At 52.1% G+C, this 27,315-nt stretch overlaps 2 protein-coding genes across 3 annotated transcripts in view; both read left to right on the forward strand.

The window, feature by feature from the left end:
* LOC116956798 (phospholipid scramblase 1-like) overlaps positions 1–22,211 on the forward strand; it is a 58,243-nt gene extending 36,032 nt beyond the window's left edge. For both annotated transcript variants that reach the window (XM_076063643.1, XM_076063644.1), the window contains exons 4-8: positions 4,421–4,463; positions 7,594–7,814; positions 10,558–10,719; positions 15,715–15,876; positions 17,507–22,211. In XM_076063643.1, coding sequence (XP_075919758.1) covers positions 4,421–4,463; positions 7,594–7,814; positions 10,558–10,719; positions 15,715–15,876; positions 17,507–17,536 — 618 coding nt within the window. In that variant the 3' untranslated portion in view covers positions 17,537–22,211. The remainder of the gene's footprint in view (positions 1–4,420; positions 4,464–7,593; positions 7,815–10,557; positions 10,720–15,714; positions 15,877–17,506) is intronic.
* Positions 22,212–25,661: 3,450 nt separating this feature from the next.
* Positions 25,662–27,315, forward strand: part of POLA1 (DNA polymerase alpha 1, catalytic subunit) — a 110,998-nt gene continuing 109,344 nt past the window's right edge. Inside the window, exon 1 of the mRNA XM_076063645.1 lies at positions 25,662–25,754. Within this exon, the coding sequence (XP_075919760.1) occupies positions 25,730–25,754 (25 nt within the window). The 5' untranslated portion in view covers positions 25,662–25,729. The remainder of the gene's footprint in view (positions 25,755–27,315) is intronic.

The following is a 27,315-nucleotide window of genomic DNA, read 5'->3' on the forward strand; positions in this document are numbered from 1 at the left end:
ATAAATGTGTCGTAACCCTCCACCACCCGACACGGCCAATCAGCAAAAAAAAGTGTCACGTTGACAAAGGACAATTAGTTCACTACTTTAGCCCACCGGTGTGTTGAAGAGTGAATCCACAACATTTACAGTTTGAGTACGACGTTTCGCTGGTAAATACATCCCCAGCATCATCATCGGGCAATTCGCCAGAATGGTAAAGCCCTCGCTTGCTCCCGGTTTTATATAGAGCAGCAGCAGCAGGCTGACGTCATCACTTAACTCATATCAGTTGCAGTGATTAGAGGCGGAGGGGGGTATTGTAATTATATAATCCATTAGCAATCAGTCATTGGTTATGATTAGTAATGAGTTGTAGATTAGTAATTAGTTGTAATGCGTGTTATTGTGATTATATGCTATGTTAGTAATCCGTTAATTAGTATGTGTTTCCCCTATGAGGAATTGTAATGTGCATTCATATTCTTAGCTTCCTCGGCAAAGCCACGCCGAAGTGAAACAACGAAACAAACAAACATAGATATTCCATTATGGTATTGCTTCCCCCCCCAACGCGACTCCATCGAAAGAGCCAAGAACATGAATCACTGCAGCCACTAAAGCTTTAAATCAAAATGTAATGTGTACTATTTAACAATACGCTTCCAGGCCGCACTAAGCCCGTAGCTGTCAGAGCCATTAAAGTTATTCTTGTTCCTCTCAATTTCAACGGATTCTCTAATTAGTCTTTGCCGGTAATAATTAGTTTTACGCACCACTGCAACATTGTCAAAATCAACTGAGCGTCCTTGTTGACAGGCATGCTCTGCCACTGCCGACAGTTGTGTTTGAGATAATTTAATGTTTCTCTGATGTTCTTTTAGTCTTAGGCTGATGTTTTTACCACGGGGGGCCACTTTACCATGAGGGTTCAGTTTACCATGGGGGTCCACTTTACCATGAAGTTTGCGGTGGCGGTGGAGCAAAAAGTGGCTCGACTTGATGTTTGGGAGTCCAGTTTACCACTGGGGGCCAGTTTACCAGGGGAGTCCAGTTTACCGTTGGGATCCAGTTTACCACGGGGGTCCAGTTTACCACGGGGGTCCAGTTTACCATGGGGATCCAGTTTACCACGGGGGGTCCACTTTACCGTGGGAGTCCAGTTTACCGTTGGGATTCAGTTTACCGCTGGGATCCAGTTTACCATGGGGGTCCAGTTTACAACGGGAGTCCAGTTTACCATGGGGGTCCACTTTACCATGGAGCTCCAGTTTACCACGGGAGTCCAGTTTACCATGGTGATCCAATTTACCATGGGAGTCCAGTTTACCACGGCAGTCCAAGTTTACCATGGGAGTCCAGTTTACCAGGGGGGGTCCACTTTACCATGGGGATCCAATTTACCACGGCAGTCCAGTTTACCATGGGAATCCAGTTTACCAGGGGGGTCCAGTTTACCACGGGAGTCCAGTTTATTACGGAAGTCCAGTTTACCACTGGGGGTCCACTTTACCACGGGGGGTCCACTTTACCATGGAGCTCCAGTTTACCACGGGAGTCAAGTTTACCACACAGAGACCCACGGTTTGAGTGTCATTCCCCCGGCGGCACCGCTGATGGGCACTGCTGGGCTGAGCACGGCGCCAACGGAGTTCGGCACCGGCGCACCAGGCACGGTGCACGTGGCAGGTGACGCAGGTGGAGGATCCCACTGAGCTAAGCGTAGCTAGCGCTTCGCCTCCGAAGCGACCCTTTTGGCCACACGTGCTCGCTGCATCATCATCGTCATCATCATCATCATCAACTGAGCTGATGATGATGAGATGATGATGATGGTGACGAGAGAGAGAGAGAGACGCAGACTCCAAATGTTACAGCAGCAGCAGGCGTCGTCAGGGTCGGGATGGAACCCACGACCTCCTGTGAACGAGGCGAGGTAGTCAACATCTCATAGCCACCGTGATGATGATGAGAGAGAGACGCAGACTCCAAATATACAGCAGCAGGCGTCGTCAGGGTCGGGATTGAACCCACGACCTCCTGCACACCAGGCGAGGTAGTCAACATCTCCTAGCCACCGTGACAATGATGATGATGATGAGAGACAGACACAGACTCCAAATCTACAGCAGCAGGCATCGTCAGGGCCGGGATTGAACCCACGACCTCCTGTAGACCAGGCGAGGTAGTCAACATCTCCTAGCCACCATGATGATGAAGATGATGAGAGAGAGACACAGACTCCAAACATGCAGCAGCAGGAGTCGTCAGGGTCGGGATGGAACCCACGACCTCCTGTACACCAGGCGAGGTAGTCAACATCTCATAGCCACCGTGATGATGATGATGAGAGAGAGAGACGCAGACTCCAAATATACAGCAGCAGGCGTCGTCAGGGTCGGGATCGAACCCACGACCTCCTGTGAACGAGGCGAGGTAGTCAACATCTCCTAGCCACCGTGATGATAATGAGAGAGAGAGAGAGACGCGCAGACTCCAAATCTACAGCAGCAGGCGTCGTCAGGGTCGGGATGGAACCCACGACCTCCTGTAAACCAGGCGAGGTAGTCAACATCTCCTAGCCACCGTGATGATGATGATGATGAGAGAGACAAGCAAACTCCACCTACACAGCAGGTGTCAGGGTCGGGATGGAACCCACGACCTCCTGCAGACCAGGCGAGGTAGTCAACATCTCCTAGCCACCGTGATGATGATGAGAGAGAGACGCAGACTCCAAACATGCAGCAGCAGGCGTCGTCAGGGTCGGGATGGAACCCTCACCCCGAGTGTAAACAGCCGTGCCCACGATGATTCAGGGCGGACTCCGTTTGCGCAATACGCAGCTGTCTGGCAACGCGCGTGGGCAATATTTGCATTGGCACGAGCGTGTGTGTCTGTAGGTGTGTGTCTGTAGGTGTGTGTGTGTAGGTGTGTAGGTGTGTGTCTGTAGGTGTGTGTCTGTAGGTGTGTGTGTGTAGGTGTAAGTGTGTGTAGGTGTGTGTCTGTAGGTGTGTGTGTGTCTGTAGGTGTGTCTGTAGGTGTGTGTAGGTGTAGGTGTGTGTGTGTCTGTAGGTGTGTGTGTGTGTAGGTGTGTGTGTGTGTAGGTGTGTGTGTGTGTGTCTGTAGGTGTGTGTGTGTGTCTGTAGGTGTGTGTGTGTGTAGGTGTGTGTCTGTAGGTGTGTGTCTGTAGGTGTGTGTGTCTGTAGGTGTGTGTCTGTAGGTATGTGTGTAGGTGTGTGTGTCTGTAGGTGTGTGTGTAGGTGTGTGTGTCTGTAGGTGTGTGTGTAGGTGTGTGCGTGTCTGTAGGTGTGTCTGTAGGTGTGCGTGTCTGTAGGTGTGTCTGTAGGTGTGTGTGTGTAGGTGTGTGTCTGTAGGTGTGTGTGTGTCTGTAGGTGTGTGTCTGTAGGTGTGTGTCTGTAGGTGTAGGTGTGTGTAGGTGTAGGTGTGTGTAGGTGTAGGTGTGTGTAGGTGTAGGTGTGTGTGTCTGTAGGTGTGTCTGTAGGTGTGTCTGTAGGTGTGTGTTTGTAGGTTTGGGGGGAGCGGTAGTGTAGCGGTTAGCGCGCTGCGCTATAAACCTGGCGACCCGGGTTCGATTCCCGCTCACGGCCAACACCAGTGACGATTATCTGAACCGGTCCCGGGCCTCCCCTAGGTCGACTCAGCCTCAAATTAGTACCTGGTGCGGTGTGTAAACATTGCCACTTGGGAGACAAAGGCGGTCGGGCGTGGTCCTGACCACCCCCTCGTGTACCGTTCCGGCCTTCATAGGTGCTCGCTAACAGCACTTGCCCCTACAGTCTGTTAAGGCTATATGGGGGATCTTTGTCTTTTTGTCTGTAGGTGTGTGTGTCTGTAGGTGTGTGTGTGTCTGTAGGTGTGTGTGTCTGTAGGTGTGTGTCTGTAGGTGTGTGTGTGTCTGTAGGTGTGTGTGTGTCTGTAGGTGTGTGTGTCTGTATGTGTGTGTGTGTGTGTCTGTAGGTGTGTGTGTGTCTGTAGATGTGTGTGTGTGTCTGTAGGTGTGTGTGTGTCTGTAGATGTGTGTGTCTGTAGGTGTGTCTGTAGGTGCGTGTGTGTGTCTCTAGGTATGTGTGTGTGTCTGTAGATGTGTGTGTCTGTACTGTGTGTGTGTGGGGAGTGGTGGTGTAGTGGTTAGCGCTACGCTGCGCTACGACCCTAGCCACCCAAGTTCAATTCCCGCTCCCCGGCCAACGCTGGCGGTGACGATTATCTAAACGGGTTTTGGGCCTCCCCTAGGTCGACTCAGCCTCAAATTAGTACCTGGTGTAATGTGTAAACATCGACACTTCGGGAGACAAAGGCGGCCGGGCGTGGTGCTGGTAGCCACCCACCCCCTCGTGTGCCACAGCGCTAACAGCACTTGCCCCCGACTGAATTGCCAAGGCTACACGGGGGACCTTTGTCTTTGTGACGCGTGCAGATCGACCAGGTGCTGGTCCACCAGCAGGTGGAGCTGCTGGAAGGTGAGCGGAGAGACCCCCCCAACTGTCTCGCCACACCCCAACTGCCTGGCCACACCCCCCCAACTGCCACACCCCCCCCAACTGCCTGGCCACACCCCCCCCCCCCCAACTACCTCGCCACACCCCCACAACCACCACACCCCCCCCAAACGCGTCGCCACACCCCCCCCCAACTGCCTGGCCACACCCCCCCCCAACTGCCACACCCCCCCCAACTGCCTGGCCACACCCCCCCAACTGCCTCGTCACACCCCCCCAACTGCCACGGAATGCCGCCAACACAGCGATGGCAGCGCCTCTCGCTGAAGGCTGACGATGATGGCTGAAGGCTGACGATGGCTGACGATGGCTGAAGGCTGAAGGCTGACGATGGCTGAAGGCTGAAGGCTGACGATGGCTGAAGGCTGAATGACGATGGCTGAAGGCTGAAGGCTGAATGACGATGGCTGAAGGCTGAAGGCTGACGATGGCTGAAGGCTGAAGGCTGAATGACGATGGCTGAAGGCTGAAGGCTGACGATGGCTGAAGGCTGAAGGCTGAATGACGATGGCTGAAGGCTGAAGGCTGACGATGGCTGAAGGCTGAAGGCTGACGATGGCTGAAGGCTGAAGGCTGAATGACGATGGCTGAAGGCTGAAGGCTGACGATGGCTGAAGGCTGAAGGCTGAATGACGATGGCTGAAGGCTGAAGGCTGACGATGGCTGAAGGCTGAAGGCTGACGATGGCTGAAGGCTGAAGGCTGAATGACGATGGCTGAAGGCTGAAGGCTGACGATGGCTGAAGGCTGAAGGCTGAATGACGATGGCTGAAGGCTGAAGGCTGACGATGGCTGAAGGCTGAAGGCTGACGATGGCTGAAGGCTGAAGGCTGAATGACGATGGCTGAAGGCTGAAGGCTGACGATGGCTGAAGGCTGAAGGCTGAATGACGATGGCTGAAGGCTGAAGGCTGACGATGGCTGAAGGCTGAAGGCTGACGATGGCTGAAGGCTGAAGGCTGAATGACGATGGCTGAAGGCTGAAGGCTGACGATGGCTGAAGGCTGAAGGCTGAATGACGATGGCTGAAGGCTGAAGGCTGACGATGGCTGAAGGCTGAAGGCTGAATGACGATGGCTGAAGGCTGAAGGCTGACAATGGCTGAAGGCTGAAGGCTGACGATGGCTGAAGGCTGAAGGCTGACGATGGCTGAAGGCTGAAGGCTGAATGACGATGGCTGAAGGCTGAATGATGATGGCTGAAGGCTGATGACGATGGCTGAAGGCTGAATGATGATGGCTGAAGGCTGAATGACGATGGCTGAAGGCTGAAGGCTGACGATGGCTGAAGGCTGAAGGCTGACGATGGCTGAAGGCTGAAGGCTGAATGACGATGGCTGAAGGCTGAAGGCTGACAATGGCTGAAGGCTGAAGGCTGACGATGGCTGAAGGCTGAAGGCTGAATGACGATGGCTGAAGGCTGAATGACGATGGCTGAAGGCTGAATGATGATGGCTGAAGGCTGATGACGATGGCTGAAGGCTGAATGATGATGGCTGAAGGCTGAATGACGATGGCTGAAGGCTGAAGGCTGACGATGGCTGAAGGCTGAAGGCTGACGATGGCTGAAGGCTGAAGGCTGAATGACGATGGCTGAAGGCTGAAGGCTGACAATGGCTGAAGGCTGAAGGCTGACGATGGCTGAAGGCTGAAGGCTGAATGACGATGGCTGAAGGCTGAATGACGATGGCTGAAGGCTGAATGATGATGGCTGAAGGCTGACGATGGCTGAAGGCTGAAGGCTGATGACGATGGCTGAAGGCTGAATGATGATGGCTGAAGGCTGACGATGGCTGAAGGCTGAATGATGATGGCTGAAGGCTGAATGACGATGGCTGAAGGCTGAATGACGATGGCTGAAGGCTGAATGACGATGGCTGAAGGCTGACGATGGCTGAAGGCTGAAGGCTGATGACGATGGCTGAAGGCTGATGATGATGGCTGAAGGCTGACGATGATGGCTGAAGGCTGACGATGATGGCTGAAGGCTGAATGATGATGGCTGAAGGCTGACGATGATGGCTGAAGGCTGATGATGATGGCTGAAGGCTGACGATGATGGCTGAAGGCTGACGATGATGGCTGAAGGCTGATGATGATGGCTGAAGGCTGACGATGGCTGAAGGCTGACGATGAAGGCTGAAGGCTGACGATGATGGCTGAAGGCTGAATGACGATGGCTGAAGGCTGACGATGGCTGAAGGCTGACGATGAAGGCTGAAGGCTGCTGATGGCTGAAAGCGGTAGATGCCTGACAGCTGATGAAGCCTGACGATGGCTCAACCTTCCCCCAAACCCCTCCCCCCTCCACAAACCCCACCCCCAAACCCCTCCCCCCTCCACAAACCCCACCCCCAAACCCCTCCCCCCTCCACAAACCCCACCCCCAAACCCCTCCCCCCTCCACAAACCCCACCCCCAAACCCCTCCCCCCTCCACAAACTCCACCCCCAAACCCCTCCCCCCTCCACAAACCCCACCCCCAAACCCCTCCCCCCTCCACAAACTCCACCCCCAAATCTCTCCCCGAAACGCTGCCGCAAACCACGCCTCCTCCCCCTTCTCCTCCTCCCCCCTCCTCCTCCCCCCTCCCCTTCCTTCCTCCTCCTCACCCTCTCCTCCCCCCCTCCTCCTCCCCTCTTCCTCCCCCTCTCCTCCCCCCCTCCTCCTCCCCTCTTCCTCCCCCTCTCCTCCCCCCCTCCTCCTCCCTCTTCCACCTCCCCCCTCCTCCCCCCTCCTCCTACCCCCTCCCCTTCCTTCCTCCTCACCCTCTCCTCCCCCCCTCCTCCTCCCCTCCTCCCTCCTCCTCCCCCCTCCCCTTCCTTCCTCCTCCTCACCCTCTCCTCCCTCCTCCTCCTCCCCCCTCCTCCTCTCGCCCTCCTCCTCTCCCCCTCCTCCTCTCCTCCTCCCCTCTCCCCCTCTCCCCCTCCTCTCCCCCTCCTCCTCCTCCCCCCTCCTCCTCCTCCCCCCTCCTCCTCCCCCCTCCCCTTCCTTCCTCCTCCTCCTCACCCTCTCCTCCCCCCCCTCTCCCCCCCCTCCTCTCCCCCCTCCTCCCCCTCCTCCCCTCCTCCTCCCCCTCTCCCCCGCACGACAGCCATCCTGGGCTTCGAGACGAACAACCGCTACGTGGTGAAGAACAGTGTGGGCCAGCAGGTTTACTTTGCGGCAGAGCGCACTGACTGCTGTACCCGCCAGTGCTGCGGGCCCCTGCGTCCGTTCGAGATCCAGGTGACGGACAACGCCGGGCAGGAGGTGCTGCACCTGCACCGCCCGCTACGATGCGGCAGCTGCTGCTGCCCCTGTTGCCTGCAGGAGGTGAGACGTGGAGGGGTGGTGGTGGTGGTGGTGGTGGGGTGAGGGGGGTGAGGGGAGGAGTGATGGGAGGGGGAGATGGGGGGTGAGGGATGGGAGAATGGAGGAATGGGCCAGCCAGCCTGGCCAGCCAGCCCAGCCAGCCCAGCCAGCCTAGTCATCCCAGCCAGCCTAGTCATCCCAGCCAGCCTAGTCATCCCAGCCAGCCTAGTCATCCCAGCCAGCCTAGCCATAATATCCAGCCTAGCCATAATAGTCATTCTAGCTATTCTAGTCATCCCAGCCATCCTAGCCATAATAGCCAGCCTAGCCATAATATTCATTCTAGCCATTCTAGTCATCCCAGCCATCCTAGCCATAATAGCCAGCCTAGCCATAATAGCCAGCCTAGCCATAATAGCCATCCTAGCCATAATAGTCGTTCTAGCCATTCTAGTTATCCCAGCCAGCCTAGCCATAATATCCAGCCTAGCCATAATAGTCATTCTAGCTATTCTAGTCATCCCAGCCATCCTAGCCATAATAGCCAGCCTAGCCATAATATTCATTCTAGCCATTCTAGTCATCCCAGCCATCCTAGCCATAATAGCCAGCCTAGCCATAATAGCCAGCCTAGCCATAATAGCCATCCTAGCCATAATAGTCGTTCTAGCCATTCTAGTTATCCCAGCAATCCTAGCCATAATAGCCATCCTAGCCATAATAGTCATTCTAGCCATTCTAGTCATCCCAGCCATCCTAGCCATAATAGCCAGCCTAGCCATAATAGCCAGCCTAGCCATAATAGCCAGCCTAGCCATAATAGCCAGCCTAGCCATAATAGCCATCCTAGCCATAATAGCCATCCTAGCCATAATAGCCATAATAGCCAGCCTAACCATAATAGCCATCCTAGCCGTAATAGCCATCCTAGCCATAATAGCCATAATAGCCAGCCTAGCCATAATAGCCATCCTAGCCATAATAGCCAACCTAGCCATAATAGCCATCCTAGCCATAATAGCCATTCTAGCCATAATAGCCATAATAGCCAGCCTAACCATAATAGCCATCCTAGCCATAATAGCCAGCCTAACCATAATAGCCATCCTAGCCATAATAGCCATCCTAGCCATAATAGCCAGCCTAGCCATAATAGCCAGCCTAACCATAATAGCCATCCTAGCCATAATAGCCATCCTAGCCATAATAGCCATCCTAGCCATCCTAGCCATAATAGCCATCCTAGCCATAATAGCCATTCTAGCCATAATAGCCATAATAGCCAGCCTAGCCATAATAGCCATCCTAGCCATAATAGCCATCCTAGCCATAATAGCCATCCTAGCCATAATAGCCATAATAGCCAACCTAGCCATAATAGCCATCCTAGCCATAATAGCCATCATAACCATAATAGCCAGCCTAACCATAATAGCCATCCTAGCAATAATAGCCATTCTAGCCATAATAGCCATAATAGCCAGCCTAACCATAATAACCATCCTAGCCATAATAGCCATCCTAGCCATAATAGCCATCCTAGCCATAATAGCCAGCCTAGCCATAATAGCCATCCTAGCCATAATAGCCAGCCTAGCCATAATAGCCAGCCTAGCCATAATAGCCATCCTAGCCATAATAGCCATAATAGCCAGCCTAGCCATAATAGCCACCCTAGCCATAATAGCCAGCCTAGCCATCCTAGCCATAATAGCCATCCTAGCCATAATAGCCATAATAGCCAACCTAGCCATAATAGCCATCCTAGCCATAATAGCCATCCTAACCATAATAGCCATCCTAGCCATAATAGCCATCCTAGCCATAATAGCCATAATAGCCAGCCTAACCATAATAGCCATCCTAGCCATAATAGCCATCCTAACCATAATAGCCAGCCTAGCCATAATAGCCATAATAGCCAGCCTAACCATAATAGCCATCCTAGCCATGATAGCCATTCTAGCCATTTTAGCCATAATAGCCATCCTAGCCATTCTAGCCATAATAGCCAGCCTAGCCATCCTAGCCATAATAGCCATCCTGCCATAATAGCCATCCTAGCCATAATAGCCATCCTAGCCATCCTAGCCATAATAGCCAGCCTAGCCATAATAGCCATCCTGCCATAATAGCCATCCTAGCCATAATAGCCATCCTAGCCATTCTAGCCATAATAGCCAGCCTAGCCATAATAGCCAGCCTAGCCATAATAGCCAGCCTAGCCATAATAGCCAGCCTAGCCATAATAGCCATCCTAGCCATAATAGCCATCCTAGCCATAATAGCCATAATAGCCATCCTAGCCATCCTAGCCATAATAGCCAGCCTAGCCATCCAGATTCCCACAGCGTACACGTTTCCCTTCGACGGCACTTGCCCCGGCATTCCACCGAAGGCTACACGGGGGGGGGGGCCTTTGCCTTTAACATCTCACCACCATGGGTGCCAAGGTGGCTAGGAGATGTTAACTCCCTCGCCTGGTGTGCAGGAGGTCGTGGGATCCATCCCGACCCTGACGATGTCTGCTGCTGCTGCTGCTGCATATTTGCAGTTTGCGTGTGTGTCTCTCTTTCTCTCTCTCTCTCATCATAATCATCACGGTGGCTCGGAGACGTTAACTACCTCGATTTCCGGTGAGCCGGAGAGAGGGGGCTGGCTTATCAGCCAGGTAAAGAGAAGAGAGAGAGAGGGAGAGAGAGAGAAAGAGAGAAAGAGAGAGAGAGAGAAAGAGTCACTTCCTCTGCTGTCGCCGCCGCGTCAGATCGAGGTGCAGTCCCCGCCGGGCACTCCCATCGGCTACATCGTCCAGAAGTGGCACATTTGCCTGCCCATCTTCTCCGTGCTCAACGCGGAGCGCGAGGAGGTGCTCAAGATCAAAGGGCCCTGCATCCCCTGCCGCTGCTGCACCGACGTCAATTTCAAGGTGCTCGCTCGGCTCGGCTCGGCTCGCTCCCCGATAACCGCGCGTTTCCCGACAACCGCTCGCCCGGCTCGGCTCGGCTCTCCCCGATAACCGCACGTTTCCCGACAACCGCTCGCCCCGGCTCGGCTCGGCTCTCCCCGATAACCGCGCGTTTCCCAACAACCGCTCGCTCGCCCGGCTCGCTCCCCGATAACCGCGCGTTTCCCGACAACCGCTCACCCGGCTTGCTCCCCGATAACCGCACGTTTCCCGACAACTGCTCGCCCGGCTCGGCTCGGCTCTCTCCGATAACCGCGTGCTTCCCGACAACCGCTCGCTCGCTCCCCGATAACCGCGCGTTTCCCGACAACCACTCGCTCGCTCCCCGATAACCGCGCGTTTCCCGACAACCGCTCGCCCGGCTCGGCTCTCCCCGATAACCGCGCACGTTTTACTGTTTCTGGGGTGGGGGATGGATTCAGAGCAAAGCAGCGTGCGTCCCGCTACGCCGCTGAAATTCCGGGTGGATTTTCAGATGCCGCTGTTCACCCGTCACTTGCAGGAACTAACACAGCCGTTGGGAAGGATGTTGTTGGCCAAGTAAAATGTAACTGTTTCACACCTGATGATGATTGCTTGCGTTGCAGTCGAAACGTCGTGAGATATTTTTTTTATCATTTTGTGCTTTTATAATTTTCATTGTTTCCCCTTCTGCGTGGTGACTTTGCCGAAAGAACCAAGAATATGTTCACGGTTGTTCTTGGTTCTTTCGGTAAAGCCACGTAGAGGGGAAACAATAAAATAAGCCAAAATATATTTTTATATGTTTTAATAATAAAATAATAATAAAAAATAATAATATTCTTATTTTTTATTTTATTGTTTCCCCTTCTACGTGGTGACTTTGCCGAAAGAACCAAGAATATGTTCACGGTTGTTCTTGGTTCTTTCGGTAAAGCCACGTCGAGGGGAAACAATAAAATAAGCAAAAATATATATTTATATGTTTTAATAATAATATAATAATAATAAAAAATACTAAAAAATAATAATACAATTTTTATTTTTTATTTTATTGTTTCCCTTCTACGTGGTGGTGACTTTACCGAAAGAACCAAGAATATCAATCCCTGCAGTCACGAAAGCTTTCGATAAAAAAAAAACGTCCATAGTTGTTTCCATCTTATTTACCGGGTACTAGTCTATTTCACCGAGTTAATTGCATTCCTTAGCGTTTAGCAGTACTGCTATATTGCTGCGGGACACAATTATCCACCTTGGCATGGATAATTGTGTCACTCTCAGAGTCCCTGCAGCGCTTGAACTCCCTCTACCCATTCGCCCCCTCTCTAATAGTGTAGTGTATAGCGTAGCGTATAGTAGTGTTATTTAACTGCCCTAACTCTGGCTTCTCTCTCACGCTTCTTGACGTGGTTGCCCACACCTCATGATGATTGCTCGTATCGCAATCGACACACATGCCGTGAGTTAATTTTAAAAAATTTCCGTGGGGAAAAAAAAATTCCCACCCATCCACGTCACTTTACCGAAATAACCCAAGAACATGGATCCTTGTAGTCACGGAAACTTCAGAATCTGGAAGGAACTCACGTGCTTATTCCTTTGTTATTCCAAGAAGGTCCTTAAGATCCTCACGGTCTCACAACTCTCGATTTAAAGCTTTTCGTGACTGCAAGGATTCATCTTCTTTGGTTCTTTCGGTAAGGTCACCACCACGTAGAATGAGAATGAAATCATAAAATAACACGATAAAATTCTCACGACATTGGAGCTCTGTCGTCCCGACAGGTCTGTTCCTTTCACCCGAAGACGGCCGCTTGCGTTGTGGCCGAAACGTCGTGAGAATTTTATCGTGTTATTTTATTATTTTATTCTCATTCTACATGGTGGTGACCTTACCGAAAGAACCAAAGAAGATCTCACAACTGTCCTTGGTTCTGTCGGTAAAGTCACCACCACGTAGAAGGGGAAACAATAAAATAATAAAAATATAAAATAATAAAAATAGAATTCTCACGACGTTTCGACTGCAACACAAGCAATCATCATCAGGCGTGATAACCACAGCAAGAAAATTTTATTGTTTCCTTTCTACGTGACTTTACCGAAAGAACCAAGAATATTATTGTTATTATTATTTTGATTTAAAGCTTTCGTGACTGCAGGGATTCACATTCTTGGTTCTTTCGGTAAAGTCGCCACCACGTAGAAGGGGAAACAATAAAATAATAAAAATATGAAACGATAAAATTCTCACGGCGTTTCGACTGCAACACAAGCAATCATCATCAGGTGTGAAAACCACAGCAAGAAAATTTGAAAAAAGTGGCGTTTTTTACGTTAGCACCACGGAGAGCGATAAAAAAATAACCGCCACTTTTTTCAAATTCTCTTGCTGTGGTTTTCACACCTGATGACGATTGCTGCTTGTGTTGCAGTCGAAACGTCGTTGAGAATTTTATTGTTTTATATTTTTATTATTTTATTGTTCCCCTTCTAACGCGGTGGTGACTTTACCGAAAGAACCAAGAATAATAATTTTATTGTTTTATATTTTTATTCTTTTATTGTTTCCCTTCTAACGCGGTGGTGACTTTACCGAAAGAACCAAGAATAATAATTTTATTGTTTTATATTTTTATTCTTTTATTGTTTCCCTTCTAACGCGGTGGTGACTTTACCGAAAGAACCAAGAATAATAATTGTATTTCATATTCTTAGTTTTTTCGGTAAAGTCACGTTGAAGAGAAACAACAAAATAATATAATATATAAAACAATAAAAACAACAATTTTTTTTATTGTTTTATATATATTATATTATTTTGTTGTTTCTCTTCAACGTGACTTTACCGAAAAAACTAAGAATATGAATTACTGCAGTCACGAAAGCTTTAAATCAAAATAATTGTATTGTTTTATATTTTTATTATTTTATTGTTTCCCCTTCTACGTGGTGGTGACTTTACCGAAAGAACCAAGAATAATAATTTTATTGTTTTATATTTGTATTACTTTATTGTTTCCCTTCTAACGTGGTGGTGACTTTACCGAAAGAACCAAGAATAATAATTTTATTGTTTTATATTTTTATTATTTTATTGTTCCCCTTCTAACGCGGTGGTGACTTTACCGAAAGAACCAAGAATAATAATTTTATTGTTTTATATTTTTATTACTTTATTGTTTCCCTTCTAACGCGGTACTGAAAGAACCAAGAATAATAATTTTATTGTTTTATATTTTTTATTATTGTATTGTTCGCCTTCTAACGCGGTGGTGGTGACTTTACCGAAAGAACCAAGAATATGAATCCCTGCAGTCACGAAAGCTTTAAATCAAAATAAGATCTCACAACTGTTTAACGTGTTAGGATTTCCGCTTCCAGGAACAACACGCTTGCGTTAATGCGCATGGATATCGTACGTTATCCATGGATACCCGCAGTCGTTTATATTGATCACCCCCACTTCACCTCACTCAAGAAGGATTCACACGTGATGCCATCACATCTAAACCCCTCTGTTCAAGGAGCTAAACGGGAGAACTCCTCCACTAATGTGGCTGTCACCTGATGAAGTTCGGTTGTAATTACTGGCGGTACTCTGATTGTAAGTCCTCACGATGGAATGCACGCACCGTGCATTTGAATTGTCGCCGGCACGTTCCCGATATCCGCGCGCCCTCTCCCCCCGATATCCGCGCACTCGCTCTCCCCAATATCCGCGCATTCTCTCCCAGATATCCGCGTGTTCTGTGCCGCGGATATCTGCGCGTTGCCGATTTCCGAGCGTTCCCGATAACCGCGCGCTCTTTCTCCCCGATATCCGCGTACCCTCGCTCTCCCCAAATATCCACCCATTCTCTCCCCGATATCTGCGCGTTCCCGGTTTCCAAGGGTTCCCGATAACCGCGCGCTCTCTCTCTCTCTCTCTCCCCGATAACCGTGCATTCCCGACACCCGCACGTTCTCTCCCCGGTCTCCTCCCCGTGCTCCGTCCCCGGATAAATCCGCACGTTCCCGATAAATATTCCGAGTTCTTTCCCGATAGATTGGCGACCCTCCCCCCCCACCCCCGCGGTGTTGTGGTGTGGTGTGACCCCCCTTCTGCCCCCGTGTTAATTGCGGTGTGGTGTGACCCCCCACACCCCCCGCCCGTGTTAATCGCGGTGTGGTGTGACCCTTCCCCACCCCCGCCCGTGTTAATCGTGGTGTGGTGTGACCTCACCCCCGTGTTAATCACGGTGTGGTGTGACCCCCCGCCCCCCCCCGTGTTAATCGTGGTGTGGTGTGACCTCACCCCCGTGTTAATCGTGGTGTGGTGTGACCTCCCGCCCCCGTGTTAATCACGGTGTGGTGTGACCTCACCCCCGTGTTAATCGCGGTGTGGTGTGACCCCCACCCCCGCCCCCCCCCCGTGTTAATCGCGGTGTGACCTCCCCCGCCCGTGTTAATCACGATGTGGTGTGACCCCCCCCATGTTAATCGCGGTGTGGTGTGACCTCCCGCCCCCGTGTTAATCGCGGTGTGGTGTGACCTCCCGCCCGTGTTAATCGCGGTGTGGTGTGACCTCACCCCCGCCCCCCCCCCGTGTTAATCGCGGTGTGGTGTGACCCCCACCCCCGCCCCCCCCCCCGTGTTAATCTCGGTGTGGTGTGACCTCCCTCCCGCCCCCGCCCGTGTTAATCGCGGTGTGGTGTGACCCCCCTTCCGCCCCCGCCCGTGTTAATCACGGTGTGGTGTGACCCCGCCCCCGTGTTAATCTCGGTGTGGTGTGACCCCGCCCCCGCCCGTGTTAATGGCGGTGTGGTGTGACCTCCCCCGCCCCCGTGTTAATCGCGGTGTGGTGTGACCCTCCCCCACCCCCGCCCGTGTTAATCGCGGTGTGGTGTGACCTCCCCCGCCCCCGTGTTAATCGCGGTGTGGTGTGACCCTCCCCCACCCCCGCCCCCGCCCGTGTTAATGGCGGTGTGGTGTGACCCCGGGCTGTGTCAGGTGCTGGCCAAGGACGGCGAGACGGAGGTGGGCAAGATCACGAAGCAGTGGACTGGCTTGGTGCGCGAGGCCTTCACCGACGCTGAGAACTTCGGGGTGCAGTTCCCCATGGACCTCGACGTCAAGGTGAAGGCCACGCTGCTCGGGGCCTGCTTCCTCATCGTACGTCCACGCACTGGCACGCTCGCACTGGCACGCACTGGCACGCACACGCACTGGCACCCTTGCACTGGCACGCACGCACATGCACTGGCACGCTCGCACACGCACACGCCCGCACGCACACGCACTGGCACGAACACGCATACACACTGGCACGCTCGCACACGCACTGGCACCCTTGCACTGGCACGCTCGCACACACACTGGCACGCTCACACGCTCGCACATGCACTGGCACGCACTGGCACGCACTGGCACGCTCGCACATGCACTGGCACGCACTGGCACGCACACGCACGCACTGGCACGCACACGCACTGGCACGCTCGCACACGCACACTGGCACGCACACGCACTGGCACGAACACGCATACACACTGGCACGCTCGCACACGCACTGGCACGCTCGCACGCTCGCACACGCACTGGCACGCACACGCACGCACTGGCACCCTTGCACTGGCACGCACACGCACTGGCACGCACGCTCGCACGCACTGGCACGAACACGCACGCACACGCACTGGCACGCACACGCACACTGGCACGCACTGGCACACGCACGCACTGGCACGCACACGCACACGCTCGCACGTGCACGCACTGGCACGCTCGCACGCACACGCACTGGCACGCACTGGCACGCACTGGCACGAACACGCATACACACTGGCACGCTCGCACGCACACGCACTGGCACGCACTGACACGCACGCACTGGCACGCACACACCTCTTGGTGTTTACTCTTGAATTGTTGTATCGGGTGGGGCATCGTCAACGGTTTCATTATGTTATTGTGTGTGTACCTGTGTGTGTACCTGTGTGTATGTGTGTGTGTACCTGTGTGTGTGTACCTGTGTGTGTGTGTACTGTGTGTACCTGTGTGTGTACCTGTGTGTATGTGTGTGTGTGTACCTGTGTGTGTGTACCTGTGTGTGTGTACTGTGTGTACCTGTGTGTGTGTACCTGTGTGTATGTGTGTGTGTGTACCTGTGTGTGTGTACCTGTGTGTGTGTACTGTGTGTACCTGTGTGTGTGTACCTGTGTGTGTGTACTGTGTGTACCTGTGTGTGTGTACCTGTGTGTGTGTACTGTGTGTACCTGTGTGTGTGTACCTGTGTGTGTGTACCTGTGTGTGTACCCTGTGTGTGTGTACCTGTGTGTGTGTACCTGTGTTGTTATGTGTGTGTGTGTGCCTGTGTGTGTATGTGTGTGTGTGTGCCTGTGTGTGTATGTGTGTGTGTGTACCTGTGTGTGTACCTGTGTGTGTGGGTGGGGAGCGGTAGTGTAGCGGTTAGCGCTACGCTGCGCTATGAACCTGGCGACCCGGGTTTGATTCCCGCTCACGGCCAACACCAGTGATGATTATCTGAACCGGTCCTGGGCCTCCCCTAGGTCGACTCAGCCTCAAATGAGTAGCTGGTGCGGTGTGTAAACATTGCCACTTGGGAGACAAAGGCGGTCGGGCGTGGCGCTGGCCACCCACCCCCTCGTGTACCATTCCGGCCTTCATAGGTGCTCGCTAACAGCATTTGCCCCTACAGTTTGTTAAGGCTATATGGGGGATCTTTGTGTACCTGTTTGTGTGTGTGTACACTGTGTGTGTACCTGTGTGTGTGTGTGTGCAGGATTTTATGTTCTTTGAGCATAACAAGTGAGAAAAAGGCTGGGCACCGCACGCACACACACACGCATACACACACACGCGCACACACGCACGCACACATACACACGCACACACGCACGCACACACGCACACACACACACACACACGCACACATACACACGCACACATGCACGCACACACGCACAACACACGCACATACACACGCACGCACACACACACACGCACACACGCACACACACACACACACACGCACACACGCACGCACACATACACACGCACACATGCACGCACACACGCACAACACACGCACATACACACACACACACACGCACACACGCACACGCACACACACACGCACACGCACACACACGCACACACACGCACACACACGCACATACACACACACACGCACACACACACACGCACACACGCACGCACACATACACACACACACATGCACGCACACACGCAAAACACACGCACATACACACACACGCACACACACACACACGCACACACACACACACGCACACACGCACACGCGCGCTCACGCGCAACACACGCACAACGCACGCACACGCCCACACACGCAACAGTGCTGTTAGCGAGCACCTATTAAGGCTTCAACGACGCACCAACGGGAGTGGTGTTTGTCCACCACCGTGCCGGGGCCGCCTTTGCTCCCTCGTCGGCGAAGGAAGCCGCTCCGCATCAACCGCCACGCCGCCGGCGCTAACCGTGAGCGGGTCTCAAACTCGCGTCGTCGGGGGGTTTTGGCGCGGTGCGCTAACCGCTGCGCCACCGCTCCACCGCCGCTTCGAGCCAGGCGTCGCCACCTACGCCGGGGTTAACGGCGACCCGGGACACAAATCCGCACCCGGCACACGGAGCGCATCCACCCTAAAGCTATGGTGCAGCAGCAGCAGCAGGTGCAGCAAGTGCAGCAGCAGGTGCAGCAGCAGCAGGTGCAGCAGCAGCAGCAGGTGCAGCAGTAGCAGCAGCAGGTGCAGCATCCTACGTAGCAGTAGCTGTGCTACGTAGCGCAGGGTTAATCCGTGATCCGGAATCCGGGTTGAACTCGGCAGCCGGGACCCCTCCACCGTGGCCTCTCCCCCGTGACCTCTCCCCCCGTGACCTCTCCCCCGTGACCTCTCCCCCATGACCTCTCCCCCGTGACCTCTCCCCCGTGACCTGCCCTCCGTGATCTCTCCCCCGTGACCTCTCCCCTGTGACCTCTCCCCTGTGACCTCTCCCCCGTGACCTCTCCCCCCTGACATCTCCCCCGTGACCTCTCCCCCGTGACCTCTCCCCCGTGACCTCTCCCCCGTGACCTCTCCCCCGTGACCTCTCCCCCGTGAACTGCCCTCCGTGACCTCTCCTCCGTGACCTCTCCTCCGTGACCTCCCCTCCTCCGTCGTAGTCCGTGGCCTTAACTCTCCGAGTACTTCACCGTTGCGTTCCTTCTTGCGGAGGTGGAGGGGGGCGGGAGGATCAGACTGCGGCTTCGGAGCCTCCGCACGCCTCTGCTTGTACCGGGCCGGGCCTTGTCACAGCTCGTCGGATTATCCACCACCGTCTCGTGGTGGATAATCCACTGAGCTGTGAAGCTTTTCGTCACGGACGTCCAGTGACGGAGAGCGGCAGGAACTGACCGCCGGGCGGCGCGGGTTTTCGCGCGAGAGGTTCGTAGTTACTCAAACATCGTTAACCCCTCCCCTCCTACACGCACGACGAGTTGACCTCCATCACCCCCCCCCCCCCCCAAAAAAAAATTAGACTATGCACCGAAGCGACGGTCGCGAATGCCTTCCGTACAACGACGACTCTTTTTAATACACGTCACGCAGTTTTTTGTTATTCCCTTCAAAGGAGATTGCGTGCGTGGTTTTTTTTCAGACAATTTTTCGTCGCCGTCATTTCCTCAAAACCGCCGCCGTAGTTTCCGCGTGACCTTTCTCTCTCGAGCGCGCTATCGCCGCCCGATCTCATACCCCCGTCGGGCGGTGTTTCACCGTCGATGAGCCCGGCGAGCGCCAGCGGGCTTTCTGTCGCTCGGTGGGGGCCGAGCGGCCCCCGGGGTGAAATGTTTTTTTTTGTTCGTCCCGCGGCCGATCGAACGACTGCCGTTGAGAGAGGCTCAGTCCTGGAGCACGTTGCGGGGGCGACCTCCATCTCGACCCCCAGCAGGAGCCGCCCGCCCGGTTCACCCACCGCTGACGGATTATAATCCACCGGTGAGCCGTCTACCTCAAAGCTTGAAGATGCCGTCGCCCGCTTGTTTAACCGCCGCACTGTGGGGGGTTTGTCCCGCGGGCGCCGCTGCAACAGGGCGAAATTAATCCGCGGCAGGACGAGTGGATGCATCGTCGTGGCGACGCTGAAGGGATGCCAATCATCGGGGGGGCGGGGGGGGGGGGCCTATTCCATCCACCAATCGTATCCTTTAGATGCAGAAATTGCGCGCCGAGGGATCGCTTGAAGGATTTCAGAAAAAAATGCGCGTTCAAAATATCGCAGCTGGATCCACGCTCGATCCACGCTCAATCACGTAGACCAACGTGCTCAAAATATCACAGCTTGATCCACGCTCGATCCACGCTCGATCGCATAGACCAACGTGCTCAAAATATCACAGCTGGATTCACGCTCGATCACATAGAACAACGTGCTCAAAATATCACAGCTTGATCCACGCTCGATCCACGCTCGATCGCATAGACCAACGTGCTCAAAATATCGCAGCTGGATCCACGCTCGATCCACGCTCGATTGTCGTAAAAAAAAAAGAACATCGGTCGATTCCCGTTCCGAGTATTCCTTAAGTGGGCAAAACCGCGCCCAGCATCTCCACGTATGGGCCGAAAACACGAAACATAATTTGTCATTCATTCCTTCGCGGATTCATTTCCATCCCGTTGCAGCGCGAACGCCACGCGTAGCCGACGGGGTGGATACCGCGCAGCGCATCCGTACGTCCGTCTGACCGCCGCATTTTCTCCGCAAAGAAGAGGGGAAAATGGGAACGCATCTAGCGAGCGCTCGCTCGCTCTGTCCACCTTTCGGGGAACGCGTGGTGCCTTCTCCCCGCCCCCCCCCCCCCCCGTCACTTTGGGGGGGGGGCAGGGTTTGTGCCCACCGATGGTTAGGGAACGGACATCTCCTGCCGGTGCGAATTTTTTTAAACGCACGCGCGCGTGTGGTGTGTGTGTGTGTTAAGCGCAAGTTGGTTGAGCTGCTTCTCCTCCTCCTACTTTTCCTCCTCATTCTCCTACTCCATCTACTCTTCCTCCTCTTCCTTCTCCTCCTCCTCCACCCCATCCTCCCCCCCTTCCTCTTCCCCCTCCTCCTCCTTCCAAAACGTGGAATTGCTGTCCACCGCTCGAACCTGTCAGTGGATAGAATGTTCCATAACTGAGGCTTTTTTTTCGTTTTATTTTCCGAGGAGTTCCATCGCGTGAATGCGATTTATGCGATCTCAAGCCCCCCGACAAAATATCCTCTGTTCTGGACAACATTGGTCGCGAAAGCCTACGTGTTTTTAAACGGATGGAATCCTTTTGATTTAAAGCTTTCGTGACTGCAGTAATTCATATTCCTAGTTTTTTCGGTAAAGTCACGTTGAAGAGAAACAACAAAATAACAAAATATATATAAAACAATAAAAAATTATCACGACGTTTCGACCATAACTCAAACGGTCATGATGACCGTTTGAGTTATGGTCGAAACGTCGGTCATGATGACCGTTTGAGTTATGGTCGAAACGTCGCGAGAATTTTTTATTGTTTTATATATATTTTGTTATTTTGTTGTTTCTCTTCAACGTGACTTTACCGAAAAAACTAGGAATATGGATGGAATCCTGTCACGAAACGATTTTCAATGATGATCAGTTGCCAATCCGAGCCTCAGAGCTCGGTTCATTGTGAAATTGACTTTTTAACTTGAGCGTCCCCTTCAAATTGAAGTTCTTTTTTTCAAGCTCGCGCGTTGGCGGGATTGTCGCTTTTGCACGTCAGTAGGCTTTCGCAATCAATATAGCATCCATATAGGGGTTTTTTTGGGGGGGGTTGGATCGCGAAAATATAAATGATACGCACGATACAACAGCCAATTAGTAAGGTTTGTCAATTCGTTACGAGTACAGCATCAAACGGTGCGTTGGGAGAGTAAATCCACAAATCCATGAATCGAAATTTTAATCCACAACGTTTACTATCTGAGTACGACGTTTAAGAAACGAAAGGGGAGGACTTCTCCACTCATGTCATGGTACTCAGATTGTAAATGTTGTGGATTTACTCTCCAACACACCGGTGTAGTGCTGTACTAGTATACTACACACTACACTACACACTATATACTACACTATACACTCGTGCTGTACTAGTATACTACACTATATACTACACTATACACTACACTACACTGTACACTACTACACTATACACTGCATTATACACTAATGCTGTACTAGTAACGAATTGGCACGTTCTGTTTACGTGACAAACCTTACTAATTGCCTGTGTCGGGTGGTGGCGGGTTTCACGACTCAACATTTATATATTTATATGCAATTTAACCCCCCCCAAAAAACCCCTTCTGTTATGGGTCTGTGTTTGTGTGTGTTTAAAACATAATCAATGCATTAACAAAATTCTATATGTGAAGCATGCAAGTCATACTATTAAACTGGTTAAGCAAGAGACGTGTGTGTGTCGTAACAATCTATTATATCTTTTACGAGCCAGCCAGCCTGTGGACGTCCATCAGAAAGTCTTCACAACACACCGACATCCCTACCCAAGATGGCCACCAGCGCTGTGACCCCCTATCAACATGAGTGTCCCTATTCAAAATGGCCACCAGCAATGGAACCTCCAACACGAGTATCCCTACCCAAGATGGCCGCCAGCACTAATATTTATCAACACGAATATCCCTACCCAAGATGGCCACCAGCACTGTGACCCCTATCAACATGAGTGTCCCTATTCAAAATGGCCGCCAGCAATGGAACCTCCATCAACACGAGTATCCCTACCCAAGATGGTCGCTAGCACTAATCTTTATCAACACGAATATCCCTACCCAAGATGGCCACCAGCGCTGTGACCCCCTATCAACACGAGTGTCCTTACTCATTGGGTTTTTTCGGTAAAGTCACGTGTGTAGAAATACAATTAAATTATATTAAAACCAAAAACAATCACGACGTTTCGATCACGACGCAAAGCGATCTTCATCAGGTGTCAAGAACAAATCACAGGTAAATACAACAAAAAGATGAGAGACGAGAATTCAACAAAACTGAAAAAAACATTACGTGAAGCACATCCAGTCAGGCCAACAACACAGTTAGACACTTCCTGGCGAAACCACGGATTTCAGAAGATTGTTAAATGTCGTGTTCAACCTTTGGATTGCACATACCAGCATAGATAGAATGAAAAAATACGAGGTACACGGTCAGTAGAAATACATATATACAAGTCCTACTGACCGTGTACCTCGTATTTTTCATTCTATCTATGCTGGTATGTGCAATCCAAAGTTTGAACACGAAATTTAACGCTCTTCTGAAATTCGTGGTTTCGCCAGGAAGTGTCTAACTGTGTTGTTGGCCTGACTGGATGTGGCTTCACGTAATGTTTTTCTTAGGTTTGTTGAATTCTCGTCTCTCATCTTTTTGTGTTGTATTTACCTCTGTGATTTGTTCATGACACCTGATGAAGATCGCTTGCGTTGTGATCGAAACGTCGTGATTGTTTTTTGTTTTAATATAATTTTATTGTATTTCTACACACGTGACTTTACCGAAAAAAACAATGAGTAATTTTATGCAGTCACGAAAGCTTTAATACTTTACGAGTATCCCTACCCAAGATGGCCACCAGCGCTGTGACCTAGCAACACGAGTGTCCTTACTCAAAATGGCCACCAGCACTGTAATCTCCATCAACACGAGTATCCCTATCCAAGATGGCCGCCAGCACTAATATTTATCACCACGAATATACCTACCCAAGATGGCCACCAGCACTGTAATATCCATCAACCATTGACGTGCGATGAGGTCAATGGCTGGGGAGGCACTGGCTAGTGTCAGAGCCAGATTCACACACTGAGGGGGGCGTGGCCTCACGGAGGGAGGCGTGGCTTCATTGAGGGAGGCGTGGCCTCACTGAGGGAGGCGTGGCCTCACTGAGGGGTGTGTCTGACACGCCCCCCTCAGTGAGGCAGATGTGATAGCTGCCTCCCCCTGGTGCTTTTCCATTGCAGTTTCACGACGAGACCAGCGAGCCTAAATATCTTTATACACACACGTGAAATAAGTTACCTGACGTATGGAAGGCGAGGACATGAAATGAAGGGGTCTACAAACATCACATTGGTGACGTACTGAGATAGTAACAGGCACGCGCTTATTGCCTGCGCTCCATCCAGTTTCTGAGGGGTTGCGCAATCAGAGGGGAGGCTGGCCTCGTTGGTGCCTCACCTCTCGTCTCTTCCTGTATTTGCAACGGAGCTCCGCAAATTTGGCGATTTTGACTACAAAAATGACTGGAATCGTACAGAAATGAAATAACACAGATCAGTGGGGAAAATCTTAATATTTATATTATTTGATCATTCGATTTTTTTTCTTTTCGTAACAACTATTTTCATTGGAGTTATTCAGGAATATTTTGATGGTTATTTTTCTTCCCTGGATTTTCTGTTTTGCACAGTCACATAATAATCACTTTAAGATGTTTTTCTTGTTCATGTTTTTGTTTGTTGCGGTTTCACCCGATTCAAGAGCCGAATGGCTCACAGGGCTATACCAAAATAAATGGAACTATGAACTAGGTGAGCTCTGCCTCCCCAGCCTCCCCTGACCGCACGTCCCTGCTATCAACACGAATGTCCCTTCCAAAGATGGCCCAGAACCGGCTGTAATCGCTATCAAACCTAATTAAAAATTTACATGGCCACCTTGGGTTGTGAAACCCCCCCCCCTCCAAATATACACCGTGGTGTCCCCTACCCAACATGGCCACCTTGCGTTGTGAACACCACCCCGTGGTCTCCCCTACCCAACATGGCCACCTTGCGTTGTGAACACCACCCCGTGGTCTCCCCTACCCAACATGGCCACCTTGCGTTGTGAACACCACCCCGTGGTCTCCCCTACCCAACATGGCCACCTTGCGTTGTGAACACCACCCCGTGGTGTCCCCTACCCAACATGGCCACCTTGCGTCGTGAACACCACCCCGTGGTGTCCCCTACCCAACATGGCCACCTTGCGTCGTGAACACCACCCCGTGTTGTCCCCTACCCAACATGGCCACCTTGCGTTGTGAAGAACCACCCCGTGGTGTGCCCTACCCAACATGGCCACCTTGCGTTGTGAACACCACCCCGTGGTCTCCCCTACCCAACATGGCCACCTTGCGTTGTGAACACCACCCCGTGGTCTCCCCTACCCAACATGGCCACCGTGCGTCGTGAACACCACCCCGTGATGTCCCCTACCCAACATGGCCACCTTGCGTTGTGAACACCACCCCGTGGTGTCCCCTACCCAACATGGCCACCTTGCGTCGTGAACACCACCCCGTGGTCTCCCCTACCCAACATGGCCACCTTACGTTGTGAACACCACCCCGTGGTCTCCCCTACCCAACATGGCCACCTTGCGTCGTGAACACCACCCCGTGATGTCCCCTACCCAACATGGCCACCTTGCGTCGTGAACACCACCCCATGGTCTCCCCTACCAACATGGCCACCTTGCGTTGTGAACACCACCCCGTTGTCTCCCCTACCCAATATGGCCACCTTGCGTCGTGAACACCACCCCGTAGTCTCCCCTACCCAACATGGCCACCTTGCGTCGTGAACACCACCCCGTGATGTCCCCTACCCAACATGGCCACCTTACGTTGTGAACACCACATCGTGGTGTCCCCTACCCAACATGGCCACCTTACGTTGTGAACACCACATCGTGGTGTCCCCTACCCAACATGGCCACCTTGCGTTGTGAACACCACCCCGTGGTGTCCCCTACCCAACATGGCCACCTTGCGTTGTGGATACCACCCCGGGATCTCCCCTACCCAAGATGGACTCACGGGAAACCTTCGCCGACGTCACTCAGCCGCCGACCAATGGCGAGGCGTGAAAGCGCGCGAAGGCGCGGGAGAGGTCTGCGACGTTTCCCGCCAAATCTGCGATGGCGCCGGTGGGTAGCGAAGGCGGTGAGGAGACTTTATATTTACAATTTTTATAATGTTTTATTTTATATACAAAATGCGTTTTTGTTATGCCGTGGACTGCTCGATACACACTCGGCAGCCCCCCCCCCCCACCTAAAGTCTATCGATTTCCTCAGCTTGCTCTTCACTTAAAGCCGACTCAAACCCAGCAGGGTTTTTTGGTTTTGAGGCCGAGTCGACCTAGACGAGCGCCAGTCGCGTGCGTGCTGTGCCCTACGGGGCCCGGCGTAGACCGCTCACGGCCACCAAACACCCCGTGTGACGATTATCTGAAGCCTCGAACGCGTTAGCTGGCGTAGCGGTGGCGCGGTTAAGCTCGGCCGCTGGGAGAGAGACAAAGGCGGCCGGGCGTGGGAGCTGGTAGCCCCCCACCCCCTCGTGTGTGCCACAGTGCCGGTAGCCTTCAAAGGTGCTGCTCGCTAACAGTACTTGCCCCTGCAGTCTGTTAGAGGCTACACGGGGGATCTTTGTCTGTGTCTACCTTCACAGGTGCTGCTGCTACTCGCTACTAACAGCACTTGCCCCTACAGTCTGTAGAGGCTACACGGGGGATCTTTGTCTGTGTCTACCTTCATAGCTGCTGCTACTCGCTACTAACAGCACTTGCCCCAGCAGTCTGTAGAGGCTACACGGGGGGTCTTTGTCTGTGTCTACCTTCATAGGTGCTGCTACTCGCTACTAACAGCACTTGCCCCAGCAGTCTGTAGAGGCTACACGGGGGGTCTTTGTCTGTGTCTACCTTCATAGGTGCTGCTGCTACTCGCTACTAACAGCACTTGCCCCTACAGTCTGTAGAGGCTACACGGGGATCTTTGTGTCTACCTTCATAGCTGCTGCTACTCGCTAACAGCACTTGCCCCAGCAGTCTGTAGAGGCTACACGGGGGACCTTTGTCTGTGTCTACCTTCATAGGTGCTGCTGCTACTCGCTACTAACAGCACTTGCCCCAGCAGTCTGTAGAGGCTACACGGGGGACCTTTGTCTGTGTGTTGCGCGTGCTGGTGTAGCGGTTGATCGGGCTGAACGATTAATCGATTTCTAATCGATTTATCGCAATTTTAAACAATTTTTGTTTTGTTTTTCTCGCTGTGGTTTTCACACCCGATGACGATTGCTTGAGTTGCAGTCGAAACGTGAGAATTTCATTGTTTTATATATAGTGTAGTGTATAGTAGTGTATAGTGTAGTAGTGTATAGTGTAGTGGTGTATAGTGTTATAGTGTAGTGTATAGTGGTGTAGTGTATAGTGTAGTGTATAGTAGTGTAGTGGTGTATAGTGTTGTAGTGTATAGTAGTGTAGTGTATAGTAGTGTAGTGTATAGTAGTGTTATAGTGTAGTGTATAGTGTTATAGTGTAGTGTATAGTAGTGTAGTGTATAGTGTTGTAGTGTATAGTGTTGTAGTGCATAGTGTAGTATACTAGTGTAGTGTATAGGGTAGTGTATAGTGTTGTAGTGTATAGTGTAGTATACTAGTGTATAGTGTAGTGTAGTAGTGTATAGTGTTGTAGTGTAGTGTAGTAGTGTATAGTGTTGTAGTGTAG

This window comes from Petromyzon marinus, unplaced genomic scaffold, assembly GCF_048934315.1.
Source record: "Petromyzon marinus isolate PM22_M1 ecotype Great Lakes invasive population unplaced genomic scaffold, UKy_Petmar_22M1.pri1.0 PM_Scaffold_17, whole genome shotgun sequence".
NCBI lineage: Eukaryota > Metazoa > Chordata > Hyperoartia > Petromyzontiformes > Petromyzontidae > Petromyzon > Petromyzon marinus.